Genomic DNA, 20,658 nt, shown 5'->3' with positions numbered 1-20,658 from the left:
TTCTACCACACTGCCCAAAATTATGACATTCAGAGTAGTAAATCAATAAGAATCACCCACCCACTCCCAAGTAGTTTTGAACACATTGTACATGAACTGTAATATTGTACTTTTATAGATGTTTTGAGGCATTTCTTGTGGCTCCCCCATGTCTAATCTAGACTTCTAGAAAATGTAAGAAAATTTCAGTTTACAACGGAGTACATTTCTTCTTCAAAAGCAATTTAACCAAAGTCTTTGGTTTAATGATCCACAGAGCAAGTGATGCTTTGTTTTGTAAAATATAGAACACATCAACAAAATGCATTATCCAGCCCTACAACATATATACCATGTTTCCCCCAAAATAAGACCTAGCTGGACCATCAGCTCTAATGCATCTTTTGGAGCAAAAATTAATATAAGACCGGGTCTTATATAATGTAATATAATATAATATAATATAATACCCAGTCTTACATTACGTTTTGCTCAAAAGACACATTAGAACTGATGGTCCGGCTAGGTCTTATTTTTGGGGAAACACGGTACAAGAGATAAAAATACTAACTTACTCATACATTATCCAGTTAAAAAGAACTAAGTCAAAAACAATCCCCCAGCTTAGCTTTTGGTTAAAAGCCAGAATTATGGAACCAGAGTGCTAAGATTTGAATACCAGCTTTGGGCATTATATATAAAACTAGAATAAAAATAATAGTACCCACCTAATAAACAGTAGGCACTACATAATGGTAGCTAATATTATAACAAATAGTACTATCTTTTAACAACTCTATCGAAGGGTCTAGCTAAAAGGTTGTGTTAAAAACTCTAAGCATTCATCAAGATGACTAGACTATATAAACCTTTAAGCAAAATAGAAGTGCTTCAAGCCAAGAGAGAGGGCAACAAACCCCAATGATAGGAAAGATCTTTTTTCTTTTCTGTTTTGTAGATCTGTGTGGTCTTTCTGTCCATTTCATTTTTTCACCATTTCTCATGAATTGAATATGAACTCTGCTTCTGCTTATGTCCTCATACCCAAACTGAAATACTGGGCTACATTTTCTTTGACCTGCATTTAACCTAAGAATTCTCATGGAAACTGATGGCATGCTCTTCCTACACTAAATCGATTTGCGCTTCTCTCAAGAAATATCTAGTCAGCCATTTTGGTCTCTACACATTGTCCTGTTTCCTTGTATCCACACTGAGTTGATCTGAGATTCTATTAGTAAGCTCCTCTATCCCATTCTAGAACTAAGAAATCAAAGTGATCAAACAAGCATACTTAGCATTACACACAGTGATCAAGCCCATGTCAGCAATTAAAAATTCACAACACCGGGGGTGGGGGGGTGGGGGGGGGAGATGAAGGTAAGGGGGATCAAATATATGGTGATGGAAGGAGAACTGACTCTGGGTGGTGAACACACAATGGGATTTATAGATGATGTAATACAGAATTGTACACCTGAAATCTATGTAATTTTACTAACAATTGTCACCCCAATAAATTAAAAAAATAAATTAAAAAAAAAAATCCACAACACCCACAGAAACACAAAACAAAATCATCCATTTTTCATTCACAGGTGCACTCAAAGAAGCACATATTATTGAATCTACTTGGGGTCTATTAAAAAAAGAGAAAAGAAAACCCTGTATGATATGGTTCAAAACATATGCTCTGATACTATGTCATTTGCGTACACTAAAATTAAGACTACAATATCTATACTGAAAACAAGATTTAAAATGCTTATCATGATTATGAATCCAAAATGTCTGTGTTTATTTAAAGACATAAAAAAGAAATAGGTATAACTGATACATTCTACTAAACCTTAAATACACCCCACCAAAAAATGTATGTGTGTGTATGTGTTTGTGAAGGTAGGGGGGGTGAAAGAGGGGCAGGAGGGTAAGCATACATAAATTTGGGTACTCACCTGCTCCAATTTAAAGATATGCTGATTAAAGTAGTGTTGTAAACGTTCATTAGCAAAATTAATACAGAACTGTTCAAAGCTGTTATTTTCATAATCTTCAAATCCAAAAATATCAAGAACACCAATAGACAAAGTCTGTAAAACAGGAAAAAATTATGGTTAAAAAATGATGCTCAAATTTATGTCATGAATAATATCCACAATACAAGAAACAAAATGCTCTACGTTCTTCTACAGTGGAGAGATTCTGCGGGGCCAATGTTGAACCAAACTATACCACAAATAAAAAGCACTTTACTTCTCTTTATCTTCATCTTTTTTAAAATTCTAATTATCTTTTAATATCCAAAAATTTAACATGTATAACCCATTGTATTGGTTACTCTACAGAAATGCACAAAGCAGGGTTAGTGACCTGTTATCTCAATCTCAAAAATCCCTAAACTCCAAGAGACAAGAGAATGGAAATAGCAAGCTATGGGGAAGTCAAAAGGTTACTTAAGTAAAACTAGAGTTCTCCTGGCCATACCCTATTATACCAAGAGGACCATGCAATTTTTCCTGTTTTGACTTCTACATCCCAATAGAATTCTGCTTTAAGAACCAAGCTAACAAGTATGTTTAATCAGCCTTTTGGAAGCTAGGAATAAAACTGGGTATCAGAGTATGTGATTTCCTGAAGTTAAAATTTTACAAATGTTTATCAAAAAAAATTGTACAAGGTTTGTAATGTTAAATAGTTCTAAAAGGATTATAACAAAAAACAACAATCCCTTCATCCTCAATTTCTACTCCCTAAAATCAACAACACTCCAATCTTTTCAGCTGTTTGGTATGAAATAGTATAGTATAACATAGTATAGTAAACAGCAGCACAGAGTAGCATAGAGTAGTACAGAGTAGAATAGTGTAGTGTAATATAGTATAGTATAGTATAATACACAAATGCTTATTCTTCTATTTCTTGATATTTTACCCGTAGAAATTATCTTCTAACTTCTTACTACAGATGATAAGGATTCAGTTCTAATAACCCCAAACCAACATCCTTCTCACCATCCCACCTCATTCTTGAAATACAGTTGTATGCCAATTGTGGTTAAATGAAAACAATTTTTCTCCACTGGTGCTAAGAGAGATACTGGGCAAACTGATGTAATTAGTGATCAATAATAATAAAAGATTTTTTAAAGTCTCCATTAAGAGTATGTTTGATTAATTCTGCTGGCTAAATTCTAAGCCCTTATGAAAAACAGTGAAAATAATGACCTCCAAAAAAAAGTTAGTTTGGTTATTAGATTACAATTAAAATTAATAATCTAACTGCGGGCTTACACAAAGCATAAAGTTCCTGTAAGAGCAATTTTACATTTAAGATAATAGGATTAAAGTAATAAAGATAACATTTCTAATCAGCCTGAAAAGGTAGACTATTCCACAAAAGTTGTTGAGAAATAAAAATGAATTTGAAATTATTAAAGTTAAGTATCTAAAATCTGCCATATTAAAAATAAATTCCAATTGGAATAAAGGCCTGAACATAAAAAATTATATTCTAAAAGTATGAGAATAAATATTTTATAATCTTGGGCTAGAAGAGGCCTTCCTATGTAAAAAAAATACATAAATAAAACCCAGGACAGAAAAGGAAAAGAATGACCGAATTAACTGCACAAAAATTTAAAACATATGGGCTCAAAAACACAACATAAACAAATCTGTAAAGTTAAGAGAAAATATATGCAACATATATCAAACTATAATTCTTTGCAATATCCACAATGACTTCTAAAAAGGAATAAAAAGACAAAATGAACAACATAAAAGCAGCAAAAATATATAAAGAAATAAAATTGAGAAAACATTTGGCAATAAAATGGGATAGTCCTTATCAGATTAGCAGTGAAAATACTGATAATATCCAATGTGAGTAAAGGTGTGAGGAAATAGGCACTTTCATACACTATTGGAAGTGTAGTCTTTTTTGAAAAGCAATTTAGCAGTAGCTACCAAAATTTTAAAACATATACATCCTTAAATCCAGCAATTCATTTCGAGAATTTTGTCCTGGAGAAATGTGCATAAAGAATATTTGTTACATTATCATTTATAACAATAAAATAAGTGTAATACATTTTAATGGGGGAATTTGTGGTACCATACTATATATAATACCACATATTATATAATATTACAAAGTTCTTAAAAATAATGAGATCTAGATATATTTCAAGATATATATTTTTAAAAAAATACAAGTTGTAGGAACAATACAATGAAAAAGGGCTTCTATGGAAAGTAACCTCACAGGGTGATGAGATCGTAAATTCCTAACTGGGCAGGTCATGGTGGGGTACGCATGTAACTTCTTTAGTGAAAGGTTTTAAACCAGCCCAGTCCATTGTTTTTGTGCATCTAAGTTAACATACCTTTGAAATACCAGAAGTAATACCCCTGAAGAGAATTAACTCTCAAAAGAGCAAATAATCTTGTTAACCATCCTGTAATCCAATCACTGAGTTGCTTCCTCCCACCTTCATGTAATCTTCCTTAGTCCCCTCCTTAATTTCGAATGCATAAAAGAAACTACAAAACTATTATTCTCCAAAGCATCTGAGATCTTGTTCCCTGGCACATGTTGTCCGTTTGGCTCAAAAGAACGCTTACAAAAATTCTCTACAGTTTGGATGTTATTTGCGTCAACAACAGCATGATTGCATTTTTATGTTTGAAAGCAATCTGCATATGTACATCTGTAGGAATGTAAGTACATGAGAAAAAAGGTCTGAAAAGACACACAGAATAACAGTTCCTCTGAACAGGGTAATAAAAACTGAAATAAGGAGGGACTAGCAGGGAGTACAGATAACAGGTGATTCTTTCTTATGACTTTTATGTAATTCTGTCTTTCTAAATTTCACATATTAACCATATTACTGAAAAAGTTTTCTGGAAAATATATAATCAGTGTATGTCTACCTTGGTGTTTTGCTCCAAATCTTTACTATTCAGAAGTGCATGATTAATCCGAAAAACTATCCAGTCAAATAGGGCACTATATAAAGACTTGGCCATGGAGTTCCTCACTGTCACGGCCTGAAAAGAAAAGAAAAGAGTTAGGAGTACAAGTGAAATTGATAACAATCTGATTAAAATACTATAACAAAGTGTGTTTTGCTCTCATTCAAGAAAGAAAACTTACTATTCATGAATAAGAAATTAATTTTTCTCTCAATATAAATAGTCTATAATTGAAGTTTTCTATATACAGTCATTAATTTAGTCCAACTCAGAGAATCTAGGCTAAAACTGCTTTGAAAGGTAAGGGGAAATGTAGGTCACCCAGTTCAAAATAGTTTTACTGAAAATTAGGGTATATATTTCACTTGGTAAAGAAGGTGTAACAGGAAGTTTACAAACAAATGAACCTTGCCAGCTCTAGTGGAGACAAGAATTCCAGGGAGAGCAATAAGTCCGTTAGCAAAAGGCATCAGTTATCTGCGGAATGCCAGTCAGACTCTTATAACATAATCATAATACCACCACAATTACATTCCTGGTTGTCTTCAGCTTGTCATCAACAGTAACCTCTAGAATTTCTCCATCTCTAGACAGAGTAACAATTATAGTCAGGCAATTTATTTTTTTCCTTCATTTCAAGCTTTCCCTAATTTATGGAAACTTTCTGTATCATCTGCTCAATTTTTCTGTAAATCTGAAATTGTTCTAAAATATAAAGTCTATTAGTTAAAGAAAATTCAACATTTAAGAAGTACTACCTTTACAGGGCATGTATCTTAAGAGAACTGAGTCCTACCACTTAGAATACAAACCCTAATAATTTATATATTTATCATCTAGGGACTTACTACTTTGAAGCATGTATATTCAGGTACATATTTATATCTCAGTTCTGAATTTTAGAGGAAGTACAGAGTAATGATTAACAACTAGACTATCTTCCAAACCCAGTTTCTCTAGCTTTGCGACCTTAGTCAAGTTACTTCAACTCTCAGGCTACAGCTTATTGCATTTTCAAAATGGAGATAATACTACTACCATCTACCACATAGACGACGAATGAATTTCTGAATTTCAGTGAAAAAAAAATGAAAGTTTCAAGTCTAGACAAAAAAATTACTACCTAAACTATTACCAAGGAGAAGACAGGTATTGAATTCTCTGTCTTCAACACTAGCAACTTGAAAATAATTGGAAATGTTTACTAGTGCTGAAAAGAAAAGGAATGTGGCCCTAGAATTCGATACTTAGACAAGTTACCAGCAAAGTATCTTTAAAATATCAATAAAATCATAGTAAAATATATAGAAAGAATTGTCATTCTATTTTTCCCAAGAGGGAACAAAAGGAATGAAGATAATCTGATCAAACTCAGCAAAAGTAAAATATATTTAAATTAAATAAAAACAGTAAGACACGAAAAACAAAGAATAAGAAAACATTGGTTATCACAATAAATGTAAATGGGTTGAGTTTTTTAGTTAAAAGACAGACTTTCATATTAAATTGAAAACTAAAACCCACCTATTTATAGTTTATAGTAACTCCTATTTTCATCAAATATTATAGTCAGATAGAATCTAGATTTACCAAAACATACTAACACTTATCTATACCATAACTCCCAATATTATACTTTCGGCCTCTTTTCTCTGAAATGCAGTCCTGCCTATCACAGCTTAATCTCAATAAGCCCAAATACCAATTAACATTTTCCCACCCAGACAAGATCTCATTGAGTGTTTCCTCTCCTACTGAATAGTACCAATATTCTTACAATTGTGTAAACCAGAAAATTAGGATTTATCTTTGACACTCCTTCCTCCTTGCTTCCCAGTAAGCAAATCATTGCCAGACGCTGTTGATTTTACCACCAAAATTTCTTTCTAAATATATTTATTTCTCCCTATCAGTATGTCACCATTCTAGACAAAGCAGCAAACATCTTTCTACTCAACAGTACTATAGCCTTCAAAGTCATCTTTCCACATTCACTCTTGTCCTCTGCGTTAGAATCCCAGGATGGTCCCCAGTATTCCCATCTCCTGGTGTACATATTCTGTGTAACATATACAGAATTTAAGTGTGGGCAGGACTGTAAATAAGAAGGATTTCACTCCCCTGTCTTATGTTATATAACAAAGGTAAAGGAATTTTAAAGATATAACCATGGCCCAAAATCAGTTTATTTCTTTCAGTTAATCAAAAGGAGATTATCCTAGGTAGAACTGACTTAATCAGAGAAAGCTCTTAAAAGGGACTGATCCTTTTCATCAGAGATTCTCCTGCTAGCCTTGAAGAAGCAAACTGCCATGCTGTGGACAGGACCACATGGCAGGAAATGGCAAGTAGACTCTAGCTGCTGAGAATGGCCCCTTACAGACAACAGGAAATTAGGGGTCTCAGTCCTACAACTGCAAGGAACTAAATCCTGTCAACAACTTGGGAACCTGGAAGAGGATGCTGTGTCTCAGATGAGATAACAGCCTTCACAGACACCTTGACTTCAGCCTGGTGAAACCTTGAGCAGAGGACCGAGCTAACCTGTGCTCAGACTGATGATCCATGGAAAACTCAGATAATAAATCTGTGTTGTATTAAATGTCTAAGTCTGTTACACAGCTACAGAAAACGAATATACTCTCTTCCAAATGATTCTTCACACTGTGGCCAGAGTGATCCTTTAAAAGAAAACCTAAGACACCTTTTTTGCTTAAAATATTTTAAGCAAAATGCTCTTCAGATAAAATACTAAAATCCTTAAGAACTGCTCCTCGTTTTATACCTAATGCCTAGCACATTTCTGGGCACAAAGTCTATCAACTATTCACTAAACAAATAAACACACTAAAATGTACACAATAAAGCAAAGGTTATAAAAATAATCTCAGCAAGTTAAAGTTAAAAATGTAAATAAAAATAAAGAAATGTTTCATAATGAAAAAGTTATAAAAGAAAATATAAAAGCAGTGAACCTTTATGTAAAAGAAGGGCAAAACTCTTAAAGGCTTGGTTTTTCTGTTATTTGGAAAGGAGTTCTCAAAGTTGGAGACTATAAAATGTAACATAAGATACCTGACGTAATGAAGAAATGTAGACTTGTAGGTACAGTTAGGAGGGGCCAAAAAGTGGCAGAAATGGGTCAGTGTCTGCCCAGAAAGTATTCTCTACAGTTCAATCACTATTTCCCCACCTTCGTGTCTTCTAATCTCATATTGCTGTCCTATTTTTATAATTGCCATAGTTTGATTTCTTATCAATTTCATAAAATTACACTATAAAACAAGTCACCTTTTCAATAACTTTCCTACTCCTATACACCGTAGCATAATAATAATAATAATAATAATAATAATAATAATAATGGCTCGCTATAGCAATAAATCTTACCTGGAAGCTTCATTGTACAGTTATTTAAAGCCATGAGACTGGGGGAAATAACCTAGACAAAAAATATAGACAAGAAAAGACAAAGACACCGACACCCCATCTTTCAAAGGTGAGGAAGAAAGAAAAAGCAAACAAAAGGACTACACAGGAGTGGCCAACAATGAAAAAGTAAGCCAGGAGAGTATGAGGTGCCGAAAATAAGAAACTGCCTCAAGAAGAAAAAATCAATTAGGTCAAATACTGCTCACTTATAATTCTACCTACCATCCATTCACCCCATATGAAAAATAAAAAACTTAAGAATGGTGAACAGATTAAGATCCTTGGAAAAAATGTAAGTCTATTGCTTAAAGTCACATTCAACTTTAAGTTTCCAAGTTGATGGAAAGTTCACAAATTTCAAGGCCCCAGAAAATACTTCAGTCAACACTCTGTTGTTGTTATTTTCATTCTGTTAAGAGAAAAAACACAAACCCAAACTTCTAAAAAATGTTCAGAGTACTTTGATGTCAGAGAAAATCATACTCGTACCTCTGCCAGCTTGTATGGTAAAATAAGCTTTTCTCCCACTGTCACAGTCTTCCTCGTAACTAATGCTTCAAATAGCATCTCTTCTTTAACCTATAAAGTAGAAAAGTAAATTTAATATGTAAGACTTATGACAAAGAGTTAAATTATTGTATTGAGCCAGCCCGGTGGCTCAGGCGGTTAGAGCTCCGTGCTGCCAGTTCAATTCCCACATGGGCCAGTGGGCTCTCAACCACAAGGTTGCCAGTTCAATTCCTCGAGTCTCGCAAGGGATGGTGGGCTCTGCCCCCTGCAACTAAGATTGAGCACGGCACCTTGAGCTGAGCTGCCTCCCGGATGGCTCAGTTGTTGGTTGGAGCGCGGGCTCTCAACCACAAGGTTGCCAGTTCAATTCCTCGAGTCCCGCAAGGGATGGTGGGCAGCACCCCCTGCAATTAAAATTGAACACGGCACCTTGAGCTGAGCTGCCTCTGAGCTCCCGGATGGCTCAGTTGGTTGGAGCATGTCCTTTCAACCACAAGGTTGCCGGTTCGACTCCCGCAAGGGATGGTGGGCTGTGCCCCCTGCAACTAGAAAACGGCAACGGGACCTGGAGCTGAGCTGCACCCTCCACAACTAAGACTGAAAGAACAACAACTTGAAGCTGAACAGAACCCTCCACAACTAAGATTGAAAGGACAACAACTTGACTTGGAAAAAAGTCCTGAAGTACATACTGTTCCCCAATAAAGTCCTGTTCCCCTTCCCCAATAAAATCTTTAAAAAAAAAAAAAGAGTTAAATTATTTATTCAAAAGAAATACAGAGAAAAATTAATGACATTAGCAAATATACAACAGAGAAAAACAAAGACAATACACTGGGAAATTTGAATACTGGCAAAAGTGGAATGTAAGCGTCCCACTCACCCCACTTCCAAAAACAAAAGAAAGAGGTAAAGGGGGTCAAATATATGGTGATGGAATTGATGGAAGGAGAACTGACTGAGTGATAAAAACACAATGCAATATATAGATGATATAGAATTGCACACTTGAAAGCTGTATAATTTTTTATTATTTTTAGTTTCAGGTGTACAAAACAACACAATGGTTAGACATTTACACCCCTCACAGGGTCATAACCCCAACAAGTTGACCACCACTCTGACACCATACATAGCTATTACAATACCATTGACTATATTCCCTATGCTGTACTTTACATCTCGTGACTATATGAACATATTTTTTAATTACAGTTGATATTCAATATTATTTTATATTAGTTTCAGGTGCACAGCACAGTAACTAGGCATTTATATAATTTATGAAGTGATCCCCCTGATAAGTCCAGTACCCATCTGACACCTTACATAGCCTTTACAACATTATTGATTATATTTCTCCACACTGTATTTCACATCCCCGTGACAATTTTGTGACTACCAATTTGTACTTCCTAATCCCTTCACTTTTCTCACCCATGCCCCTGAAACCTATATAATTTTACTAACCAATATCACCCCAATAAATTTAATTTTTAAAAAAGAAAGAAAACAAGGGTAAATAAGATAGATGGGTCTTTTAAAATTAAACTTTTCTTTCTGATGATAGAAAACATCATCTTTCTGATGATGGAAAAAAATGTTTCATTGTGCACAATATGGAAAGTATAGAATAGTACAAAAAACATTTTAAGACAATCAACCATAATCATACAACCTGGAGAAAGGGACTAAAAAGTGACAACACTTCTTAAATTCCAAGAACATTACAATGGGTACTAATTTATGTTTCAGATGTTCATTTAAACAGAACACTCAAAACATTCACTGTTGCCTGAGGTAACAACAAAAATTGGAAAAATAAATAAAATCAATCCATTATTTTTAAAACATTTGTTAAAATCTAAACCTATACTTATCATTGAATTGAATCACTTTGGGAAGGAGGAAAACTAAATCTTAACTAAAAAGTTTACATTTTAATTAAACCAGTTACTGTGCCTACCTTTTAATTTTATCTCAACAACAGCCTTAAGGCTGCAATTATTAAAATCAATTGTAACCAATTAGAGAAGAACGTTTTTAAAAGTAATTGCTAAGAACTAACTATAGGCAGGATATCTGGGGGTCCTGTCATAACTTCTAGCTCCTCAACTTGGAAGTATATCTTTTTTCTATTACCAAACCTCTATTCCTGGAACCAGGCCAAACTGTACATAACAAGAAAGAATTTTAAACGCTTAGGATCTAAAGTGATATTGGCTATCAAATCACATGAGCTGTTAGTTTAACTCTGACACTGGTAAGCCCAATTCTCAAGATGGGATTTCTCCTTTTTCACCAACACCTGGGTTCCTCTCTTCCCACTCTCTCACCAAAGAAGGAATGCTGCACTGGAACGAGAAACCTCGGTACTTGTTGAATGCCTGAACTTATGCGTAAGACCACTAGCCACCGTGCCCTGCATCACCACAATATCAAATGTTTGACTAAAATACCACCTGAAAGACCTGACTGAAAGACCATCTGTTCTCTGACCCTCATGACCTTCAAAATTACAACCTTTAGGTATCACACCCAACTTTCTGGAATTTCTTTCCAATGAGTGAGTCTAGTTCCAATTTACGGTACTCCTCTCTTCTCCTGTCCCTTCCTCAAGGCTACCTCATTCTATTCAAGTTAATAAGCAACACCCAGGCATGTACAAAATAATAAACTCTACAAAGTTAGATGAAGAAAAGAGAGGCATCCCATGCTTTCAAAGAGCACTGCCGCCTTATAATGGACACAAACTAGTAAATAATTAACTCTGTTATAAAATCAAAATTAAATTATGCTAAGTTGAAATTGATGGAGCCAGTTTAGACCATTTACTAAGGTTAAACCCCATGAAATGGCACAAAAACCAAGATTTGAAAGATGAGTAATATTTTAATAGAAAAAAGCAGGCTACTCATAATAGCAAAAAACTGGAAACCACCAAGATGTCCTTCAGTAGGTGGATGGATAAACAAACTGTGGTCCATCCAGACAATGGTTGAATATTACCCAGCAATAAAGAGAAATGAGCTATCAAGCCATGAAAAGACTTGAATCTTAAATGCATATTGCTAAGTGAAAAAAGTCAGTCTGAAAAGGCTACATACTGTATGATTCCAATTATGTTACTTTCTGGAAAAGGCAGAACCTACAGAGTTAGTAAAAAGATGAGTGGTTGCCAGGCACATGGAGGGAGAGGTTGAACAGGTAAAGGGGATTTTTAGGGCAGTGAAACTATTCAGCATGGTACTGTAACAAAGGATACATGACATTATGCCTATGCCAGAATCCATACAGCACAAAGAATAAATATTAATGCATACAAGGTTTCTGAAAATTATTTAAGATGTTGGAGGATCCCAGGAAAGAATGTACACCATGACAAGAGAAATCTACCCGTATAACAAACATATGAAACAACCTCAATGAAAAGAGTGGGAGGAAAAGGTACTGACCTAACTGATTCAGGAAACGAAGAAGTATGCAAAACTAAAGGCAAAAGTGGGAGAAGATATTTGCCAATGATACATCTGATAAGGGGTTAATATCCAAAATTTATTAAAAAACTCATACAACTCAAAACCAAAAAAACAAACAACCCTATTAAAAAATGGGCAGAGGACCTGAATAGACATTTCTCTAAAGAGGACATACAGATGACCAACAGACATATGAAAAGATGCTCAACATCACTAATCATCAGAGAAATGCAAATAAAAACCACAATGAGATACCACCTCACTCCTGTCAGAATGGCTGTCATCAATAAATCAACAAACAACAAGTGTTGGCAAGGATGTGGGGAAAAGGGAACCCTTGTGCACTGTTGGTGGGATTGCAGATTGATGCAGCCACTATGGAAAACAGTATGGAAGTACCTCAAAAAATTGAAAATGGAACTATGTTATGTCCCAGCAATTCCACTCCTGGGTATCTATCCAAAGAAATCCAAAATCGAAAAAAACATATGCACCCCTATGTTTATTGCAGCACTATTCACAATAGCCAAGATATGGAAACAACTGAAATGCCCATCAACAGACTTGATTAAATAAAGACACTGTGGTACATTTATACAATGGAGTATTACTCAGCCATGAAAAAAATGAAATCTTTCCATTTGCAACTACATGGATGAACCTTGAGAACACTATGCTATGTAAAATTAAGTCATACTGAAAAAGACAAGTACCATATGACCTCACTTATATGTGGAATCTAAAGAACAGAATAAATGAGCAAACAAAACAGAAATAGACTCAGAGATATAGGGAAAAAAAAAAAACATTGGTTGCTAGATGGGAGGGAGAAGGGGATGGGGGATAAGGTGAAGGGATTAGAAAGAGCAAATCACTAGATACAATATAGTCATGGGGATATGAAATACAGTATGGGGAATATAATCAACAATGTTATAAAGATTATGTAAGGTGCCAAATGGGAAATGGACTTTTCAGGGGATCACTTCATAGACTGTATAAGATGCATTACCAATGCACCGTACACCTGAAGCTGAAGTAGAATAATATTGTATGTCAACTATAATTAAATACATAGGAGGTCTGCCAATTAAGTTCGAGAACCTGCCACCGTGCACTTCCATTGGCAGCACTGTACAAACAGCTCGGTAAGGTTTCATAACCTTGGTATATCACTGTCTCACAGCTATATTCGTGTTGATGTGTGGCGGTGTCTTGCTGAGCGGCATTCATTACTGTTGTTGCATGTTTTTGTGTGCTGTCGCGTGAATGTCTGAGCCTGAATTAGAACAACGAACAAACATTTAATTTCTCATTAAACTTGGCAAGAGTGAAAGTGAAATCAGGAACATGTTAGTCCAAGTTTATGGGGATAATGCCATGAAGAAAATGGCAGTGTACAAATGGATTAAACGTTTTTCTGAGGGGAGAGAACGTGTCACTGACGAAGAGAGGTCAGGGAGGCCAGTAACAAGCAGAACTGACGAAAACATTGCAAAAGTTCATTGAATTGTGCATCAAACTTGTCAGCTGACTGTGAGAAACATAGCAGACCAAGTAAACATTGATAAAGAAACAGCTGGGCCGGCCCAGTGGCTCAGGTGGTTGGAGCGCAGTGCTCCTAACGCCGAGGTCACTGGTTAGATTCCCACATGGGCCAGTGAGCTGCGCCCTCTACAGCTAAGATTGTGAACAGCGGCTCTCCCTGGAGCCGGGCTGCCTTGCGTAGCCAGAGGTCCGCGTGTGCTGCCATGAGTGGCCAGCGTGAGTGGCTGGCAGCCGGCAAGAGCTGCCGTGAGTTGCTGTGAGCGGCCGACCGACGACCGGCGACCAACTGCTTGGGGGGGGGGGGCGGTAGCATAAGGCGCATAATACCAGCATGGGACAGGGAGCTGTGTCCTACATAACTAAACTGAGAAACAATGGCTTGAACTGGAGGTGGGGGAGAAAGGTGGGGGAAAGAAAGTGGCGGGGGGAGAAAGAGTTAGAAAAATCTTAATTGAAAATCTTGGCATGAGAGAGGTGTGAGCAAAAATGGTCCCGAAAGAGCTCACTGATAAAGAAAAGCAAAGGCAGTTTTTAGCCAATAAACAAATACCTGTACTGGAACACCCTCCCTACTCACCTGATCTGGCTACCAATGACTTCTTTCTTTATGAGAAGATAAAGGAAATATAGAAAGGAAGATATTTTGATGACATTCAGGACATCAAGGGTAATATGACACTCTGATGGCCATTCCAGAAAGAGTTCCAAAACTGCTTTGAAGGGTGGACTAGGCGCTGGCATCAGTGCATAGTTTCCCAAGGGGAGTACTTCGAAGGTGACCGTAGTGATATTCAGCAATGAGGTATGTAGCACTTTTTCTAGGATGAGTTCACAAACTTAACTGTCTGACCTCGTATCTGTGTGTGTGTGTGTGTGTGTGTGTGTGTGTGTGTGTGTGTGTGTGGTCACAGGATGGGGAGTACAACATAAGGAAGATAGTCAATGGTATTGTAACCGCTATATGTCAGAGGAGTAGTAGATTGGGGGAGGAGGGTTATCATTTTGTGAGGGGTGTAAATGTCTAACTATTACATTGCTTTGTACCCCTGAAACTAATTTTAAAAAATGAACCATTAAAAAACAAAAACTAAAACTAAAGGCAAAAGGAACTACACATAAATACTCTCCTATAGTTGACAAAGTCATTTCCCATGGGTGTATGGGTTAACAATTCTAATACCGCTATACACGTATACTAGAATTGAATAATTAAGTAAGTGAATGGAAGCTGGTGGGAAGATAGCTTCCTAACTGTTAAGAGTGGGAGTTTACAGATAAGTAGGGGGAGAAGGCTAGAATGACACGTGATAAATTAGAAACATCAGGATGACCTCATATTTTTATACATAGATGGTACACAAAAATTTCTGTAGACATATGAAAATACCCAGTCTAGTCTACACACGTGTATTTCTTTACTCTGTCAGAGAAGAGGGCCTATAAAAAAATAATACCCCTGTTAAGATGAATCTGGCCAAGATGAGAAGTTAGCTGGGAACACATGAGAAATCATCATTCCAGAAAGAAAGAATAAGGTAATAAAGTCTTTGATGTGAAAGAAGCACGGTAGGAGATCACCTCTGGTTCCTATTTAGCTATGAAGAAAAAGGATTCCTTTTCTCCCCGTCCATCCAGTTACCCAATCTTCAAATAAAATAATCTAACCAAAATCTTAGTATGAAAAGAAATCTCAAATGTAGAAGAAGAAAAACAAGCACAGGCATAGAACATTCTATAGTCTAGAGGGAAATAGTCATCCTCTCCAGCAAATTGAGGGATTGTGGATATCTGGGGCAAGGGAAGGCAGGAAAGGAAACCCAAATCTTCTAAAGATTGTGGCACACTCAAAAAGCAAAAATTCATCTTTTAGAGAAACACTATTATTAATAAAAAGCATTAACCCATTTACCCCTACAAAATGGTTACACAAAATAAAAACTGAGAAGTTACCCAGTATTTGAAATGACAAATGAGAATGTAATCACTCACTTCTAATAATTCTGAGACAACAGGCAGAACTTCAGGATTACAAATGTCTATGGAGTCATCCCGGTATGTCTTCTTTTTATAACAGATATTACCCAAATGTAGTATTGCTGAGAGAAGAGAGAAAATCCTGCAAAAATAAAACCACAAATTATAGCTTGCTTGTGTGCATTCTCTGAAGCTTACTTCATCCCAAAAATTCTAATCAAGCCAATAAACCAGCACAAATATGTAGTATTTAGTCTTTAGAAAGTAAGAAATGAGAATCACTAAAATTTATTAAGTGCTTACTGTGTTAGGCATTGTGCAAAGTGCTTTATACAACCTTAATTTCAGTACTGTACCACTTGTCAGATACAGTTATTTGAACAAGACTACTTGCTGGTGTCTGAATCTTGTACCACTTGCCAGATAAAGTTATTTGAAAGGGACTTCTTGCTATTGTGTGTAGTAGTTTCTGTACACCAGTTGTCTGTAGAATCTGCTGTAGTGTTTCTGAAGTTCATGCCTTTCAAAATGCTTTTCATCCTAAATGGAATGCCCTTTCCCCACACTGTCCATTTCAGATCTACTGAATCAGAATCTTCAAGGGAAAAGCGTTGGAATCTGTATTTTTTAACCAAGCCTAGGTGATTTTTTATTAGTAGCTAAATTTAAGAAGTGCTTTCCCACATCGTATTATGGCACCCTTGAGAAATGCTTTTTAAAAACAGTCTGAGGCCACTGGAGAATATTATCTAATATCAGGCCCCGACTGAAACATCTTCATATGGACCTTCTGTTTTGTCCTTCCCTCCCGTCTCAGAGGAACACATGTCCCTCTTCCAGTCAACACTACTCCCTCCACGTGTGCTCTCCATCCCATGAACTCCAGTTTACTCGGGAACATTATTATACCTCTTTCCTGTCTCTCACCTGAACCTACAAGAACTTTCTATCAAAACAATCTCACGTTCGCTTCTCTCTTACTTTAAAAAATCCATCCTACATCCCACATCTTCCACTTCCCTTCACAAAAAAGCTTACTAAAATGTTAACTTATACTCCTTGTCTTCACTTTGTCATTCGTATTTACTACCACATTCCGGCATCTGCCCCCCGCTAAAGTGTCTCATAGAGGTTACCAAGGACCTCCATGTAACTAAGAAGAGTGTATTATGTCCTATAGTTACCTGACATCTCAACGGCATTTAACACAACTGAACACTCCATCTAAAAGTGATTCCTGGAAATTCCTGTATACACACATCTTTGTGCCTTGTCCAATTATTTTCTTAGGATGAATGTGTCCTATTAATGACTAGGAAATTTTAACTATGTATTTTCCTAAAATTAGGAAATATTCTAAATAAAACAAAGATTTACTCTAGGGACTATTACTTTCAGAGGTCCTGAATTTTAATTATCTGTGAAATTAAACCTATCAATTAGAATCAACATCTAATTGATACGCTTAATTTCACAGATAATTAAAATTCTTTAAAAGTTTGAATCATTAACATGAATCAAAATACAAGTCAATTATAAAGGAAAAAAATCATAAAAGTATTCTGCATTAAAGAGGAAATTCAGTATCAACTGAAACATTATAAATGCTAATGGAAGCCAAAAAACATAAAAACACAAGTTCCTAAGCCATTTTTTAAAAACTGTTTTTAGCAGTAGTTTATATGGTTGCTAATTACATTGTTTCAGGATTTTGGGTTCAAAAATCAGCACATTAATGTTTTCTCACACATACATATGTGATGCACAGATAGTCTCCAACAATAAGAAATATCATATAAACAATCAATATACTATACATAATTCAATATAAAAAAGATTCATAACTATGAACAAGAATCCTTATTCTCAAAAGGCTTATCATCTTGCATTAGAAGGTAACAACAAATTACTACAGGGCAGGATATCTTAAAATACAGAAGGTAGGAACAATGCACAGTTAAGGAAAATGTCATTAAAAAGGTAGTACTCTAAAGCACACAAGTTTCAATTCACATGCCAAATTTCTAGCTGCCTGCAGGGTGGTGTTTAGAGGGATTCTGGGGTAGATCTGAGTGTAGTAGTGCTGATTTATGAGCAGTCAATCATGGTCACACGAGAGGGTAACTGCGGTACACATGATATCCAAAATACCTCAAGTATTTGAATGAGTGACAAAGACATGAACATCATTCCTTCATGGAATGGAGAAAACATTAAATATTCAGACTACAACATGAAGTTTTAGACAACACCATCAGTCTAGTAAAAATGCAAAACTTGTGTTAGGGAATACCTGAAGATAATTAAGTGATAGGGAAGGGTCAAACTGAATGTCAGGCTACTAAAAACGTAGTATTTCCAGTGGTTACCAATATGGGATACTGTCAAATCACAAAATATAAAAGTCATCCCTTGGTGTGTGTTTCCAACTTACGTTATCTATCTTATGCTATCTTTAAAAAATGAAATTGTTTCACTATTATTTAATACATAGATGGACACTTTAGTTCATATGCCAGTCAGGTGTCACGTGAGATAAATGTAGTATACTGAGAGAAGAATGTAAGTAATGCAGCATGGAGGAATTGATAGCGTACTCTCATTTATTTAGTAACTTTCAAAGGAATTGCAGCTTATGTCACCAATTAAATGGGTTTGCATATTTATATATTACATTATTTGGTTTTAACTTAACTTTCATAAAAAGATTCTGGTAAATAATCTGCTAATTGAAGATTCATTCCAATAATGTAATTACAAGCAAACAAGAAAATGACAGAGCTGGTATTTTTCAACTCCTCCTATGAGATTGAAAGTTGACAATATAATCAGATCTGACATATTTATTAACACTAATTCCTTCCTCAAAAGAATAGTTATGTTACTATTTTCTTCTGGTGAGAGTCAAGGCTGTCTTTAACTTTAAATAGTTTATTTTATTTTAAATATAACTTACTTCACCTTTTACTCAACCTTTTTACACTTCTATTTTGTTTATATTTAGTAAAATGAACAAAATATGTTACAATAGACATAAATTTACAGAGGAAAATTATGTTTTACTTATAGGTATGCGTACCTTAGTAAGATTAGAGATCAATAATATAGAAAACAAGAAACTATAAAAATAGTGTTATAAAGTACCAGTTTTTAAGTAAGGTTCATGAAGCGGCTTCAAGGGCACCATGAACTCTTAGAATTATATGCAAATGTTTATGGGTTTATATTTTACAGGAAGAACAGCTCCAGCTTTCAACTGATTCTCAAAAAAATCTCAAAGAATACATGACAAAAAAAGCAATTAAAAATAAGTCTTTTAGAAAAATTAATTTTCTAAGCAACACCTAAGATGGAAGAGGCACTAGATCAGGAATATAATAAAACTGTTTCAGAGGACCAAGGAAGAGGAATTTTTGAAACACAAATCATAATTTGTTTTCTACTGAGGGTATAAGGATACAATAAATAAACTCACTGTCTTCGTGTCTTGGGAAGAAATCCTACCATTTCCATGGCCAGTTGTAAGCGTTCAAAGTCATGCCTCAAATCTTCCCCCTCCACTGTGAAGCAATCCTGCTTATAAATGAAAAAAGGGGGAAATAAAGATTACCTATTGGAAACTAACATAAACCACTCAGAAACATAGTAATTTTAGATGAGTATACCTATGTATGAACAAATTAGAGCTGATGAAATATTTAGATACAGTCAAATTCATTAGACCTTTTATCTTACTATAGGTATGCAAACTAAACACATATTTACCAAAATACCAGTAAGTTACCTTTTAGTCTCCCTTTCACAATCACCAAGGCAAGAGTCTCCAAAGTAACATATTATTCCAAATTTAATTTTAAGAGGTTTTGAAGAGTTTTGGAGACCCAAAGCACTCAAGAGAGCTAAATTGCACAAACAAATATTATTTATTCAACAAATATTTAGTAAATGCCTATGCATATTTCAAGTCACTGCACTAGGTCCTAGGACACGAAAATAAATTTTAGAAGAAGCAGTAATTTAGTTGAGAAGTGAAGCCTAGATTTATATGATATAAAGGTGTTTGTTATACAGATGTTAGATATAAATAGCTCCTAATGAAATAATATAAACAACATGTAATCAATCAGCAAAGAAACAAGTATATGTTAAAGTACAAAAACCTGCAAAGAATACTCATCATATGAATCAGTATAAACAGTTGTGGACTACCAGATTAAAAAATATTACTTTTTTAGAGTAACCCTTCTTTTTCAGTTCCCAAAAAAGTGAAACATTAACACTGTACCCATAAGTCTTTAAATCCCTTTACTTACGTTCTCACAATCCATTACTTACATTTTCAAAAACCTCCTCAGACATATTTACTTTTGTTCATGCCTATCCTCCTATGTAATGCTTTATCAAGTACTCAATAAATGCATGAACTGCTATCTGTTGTATTCACTGCAGATCTCCAACATCAAGTCAGTGACAAGTAGGTAATTATTGAAGTAAATATATAATCATTGAATTACTAAGTACTGAACTGAATGAAACACTCCTTTTTGAGAAATAAATGTTCACTTATTTTTTGAAAAGTATTTATCAAGCATCTACCATGTACAACATGCTTCACTGTAAAAATAAGTTAATGAATATATCTGTATAGCTTAAAATTAAATAGTAAGGCTTAGAATGCTGTTATAAAAATATGTTTATTCTCTATATGGAAAGGTCCATATGCATAGTTTAACTCTAAATTCACTTCAAGAAGAATTCCT

At 35.1% G+C, this 20,658-nt stretch overlaps 1 protein-coding gene across 18 annotated transcripts in view; it reads right to left on the bottom strand.

Moving 5' to 3' along the window:
* Nucleotides 1-20,658, bottom strand: part of MYO9A (myosin IXA) — a 265,016-nt gene that overhangs the window by 172,149 nt on the left and 72,209 nt on the right. For 11 of the 18 annotated variants that reach the window (XM_074328213.2, XM_074328218.2, XM_088796857.1 and 8 more), the window contains 5 exons: nucleotides 19,374-19,471; nucleotides 15,914-16,040; nucleotides 8,877-8,966; nucleotides 4,914-5,030; nucleotides 1,935-2,069 (listed from right to left, as the gene is read on the bottom strand). In XM_074328213.2, the coding sequence (XP_074184314.2) occupies nucleotides 1,935-2,069; nucleotides 4,914-5,030; nucleotides 8,877-8,966; nucleotides 15,914-16,040; nucleotides 19,374-19,471 (567 nt within the window). Of the gene's footprint in view, nucleotides 1-1,934; nucleotides 2,070-4,913; nucleotides 5,031-8,876; nucleotides 8,967-15,913; nucleotides 16,041-19,373; nucleotides 19,475-20,658 lie in introns of all 18 variants that reach the window. The other 7 variants (XM_074328212.2, XM_074328215.2, XM_074328221.2 and 4 more) reach the window with 1 other exon arrangement.

This window comes from Rhinolophus sinicus, chromosome 3 (assembly GCF_057876585.1).
Source record: "Rhinolophus sinicus isolate RSI-liver-muscle chromosome 3, RSI-T2T, whole genome shotgun sequence".
Lineage (NCBI taxonomy): Eukaryota > Metazoa > Chordata > Mammalia > Chiroptera > Rhinolophidae > Rhinolophus > Rhinolophus sinicus.
Note: the sequence above shows the minus strand (reverse complement) of the source record. Positions and strands in the feature narration are given on the sequence as shown.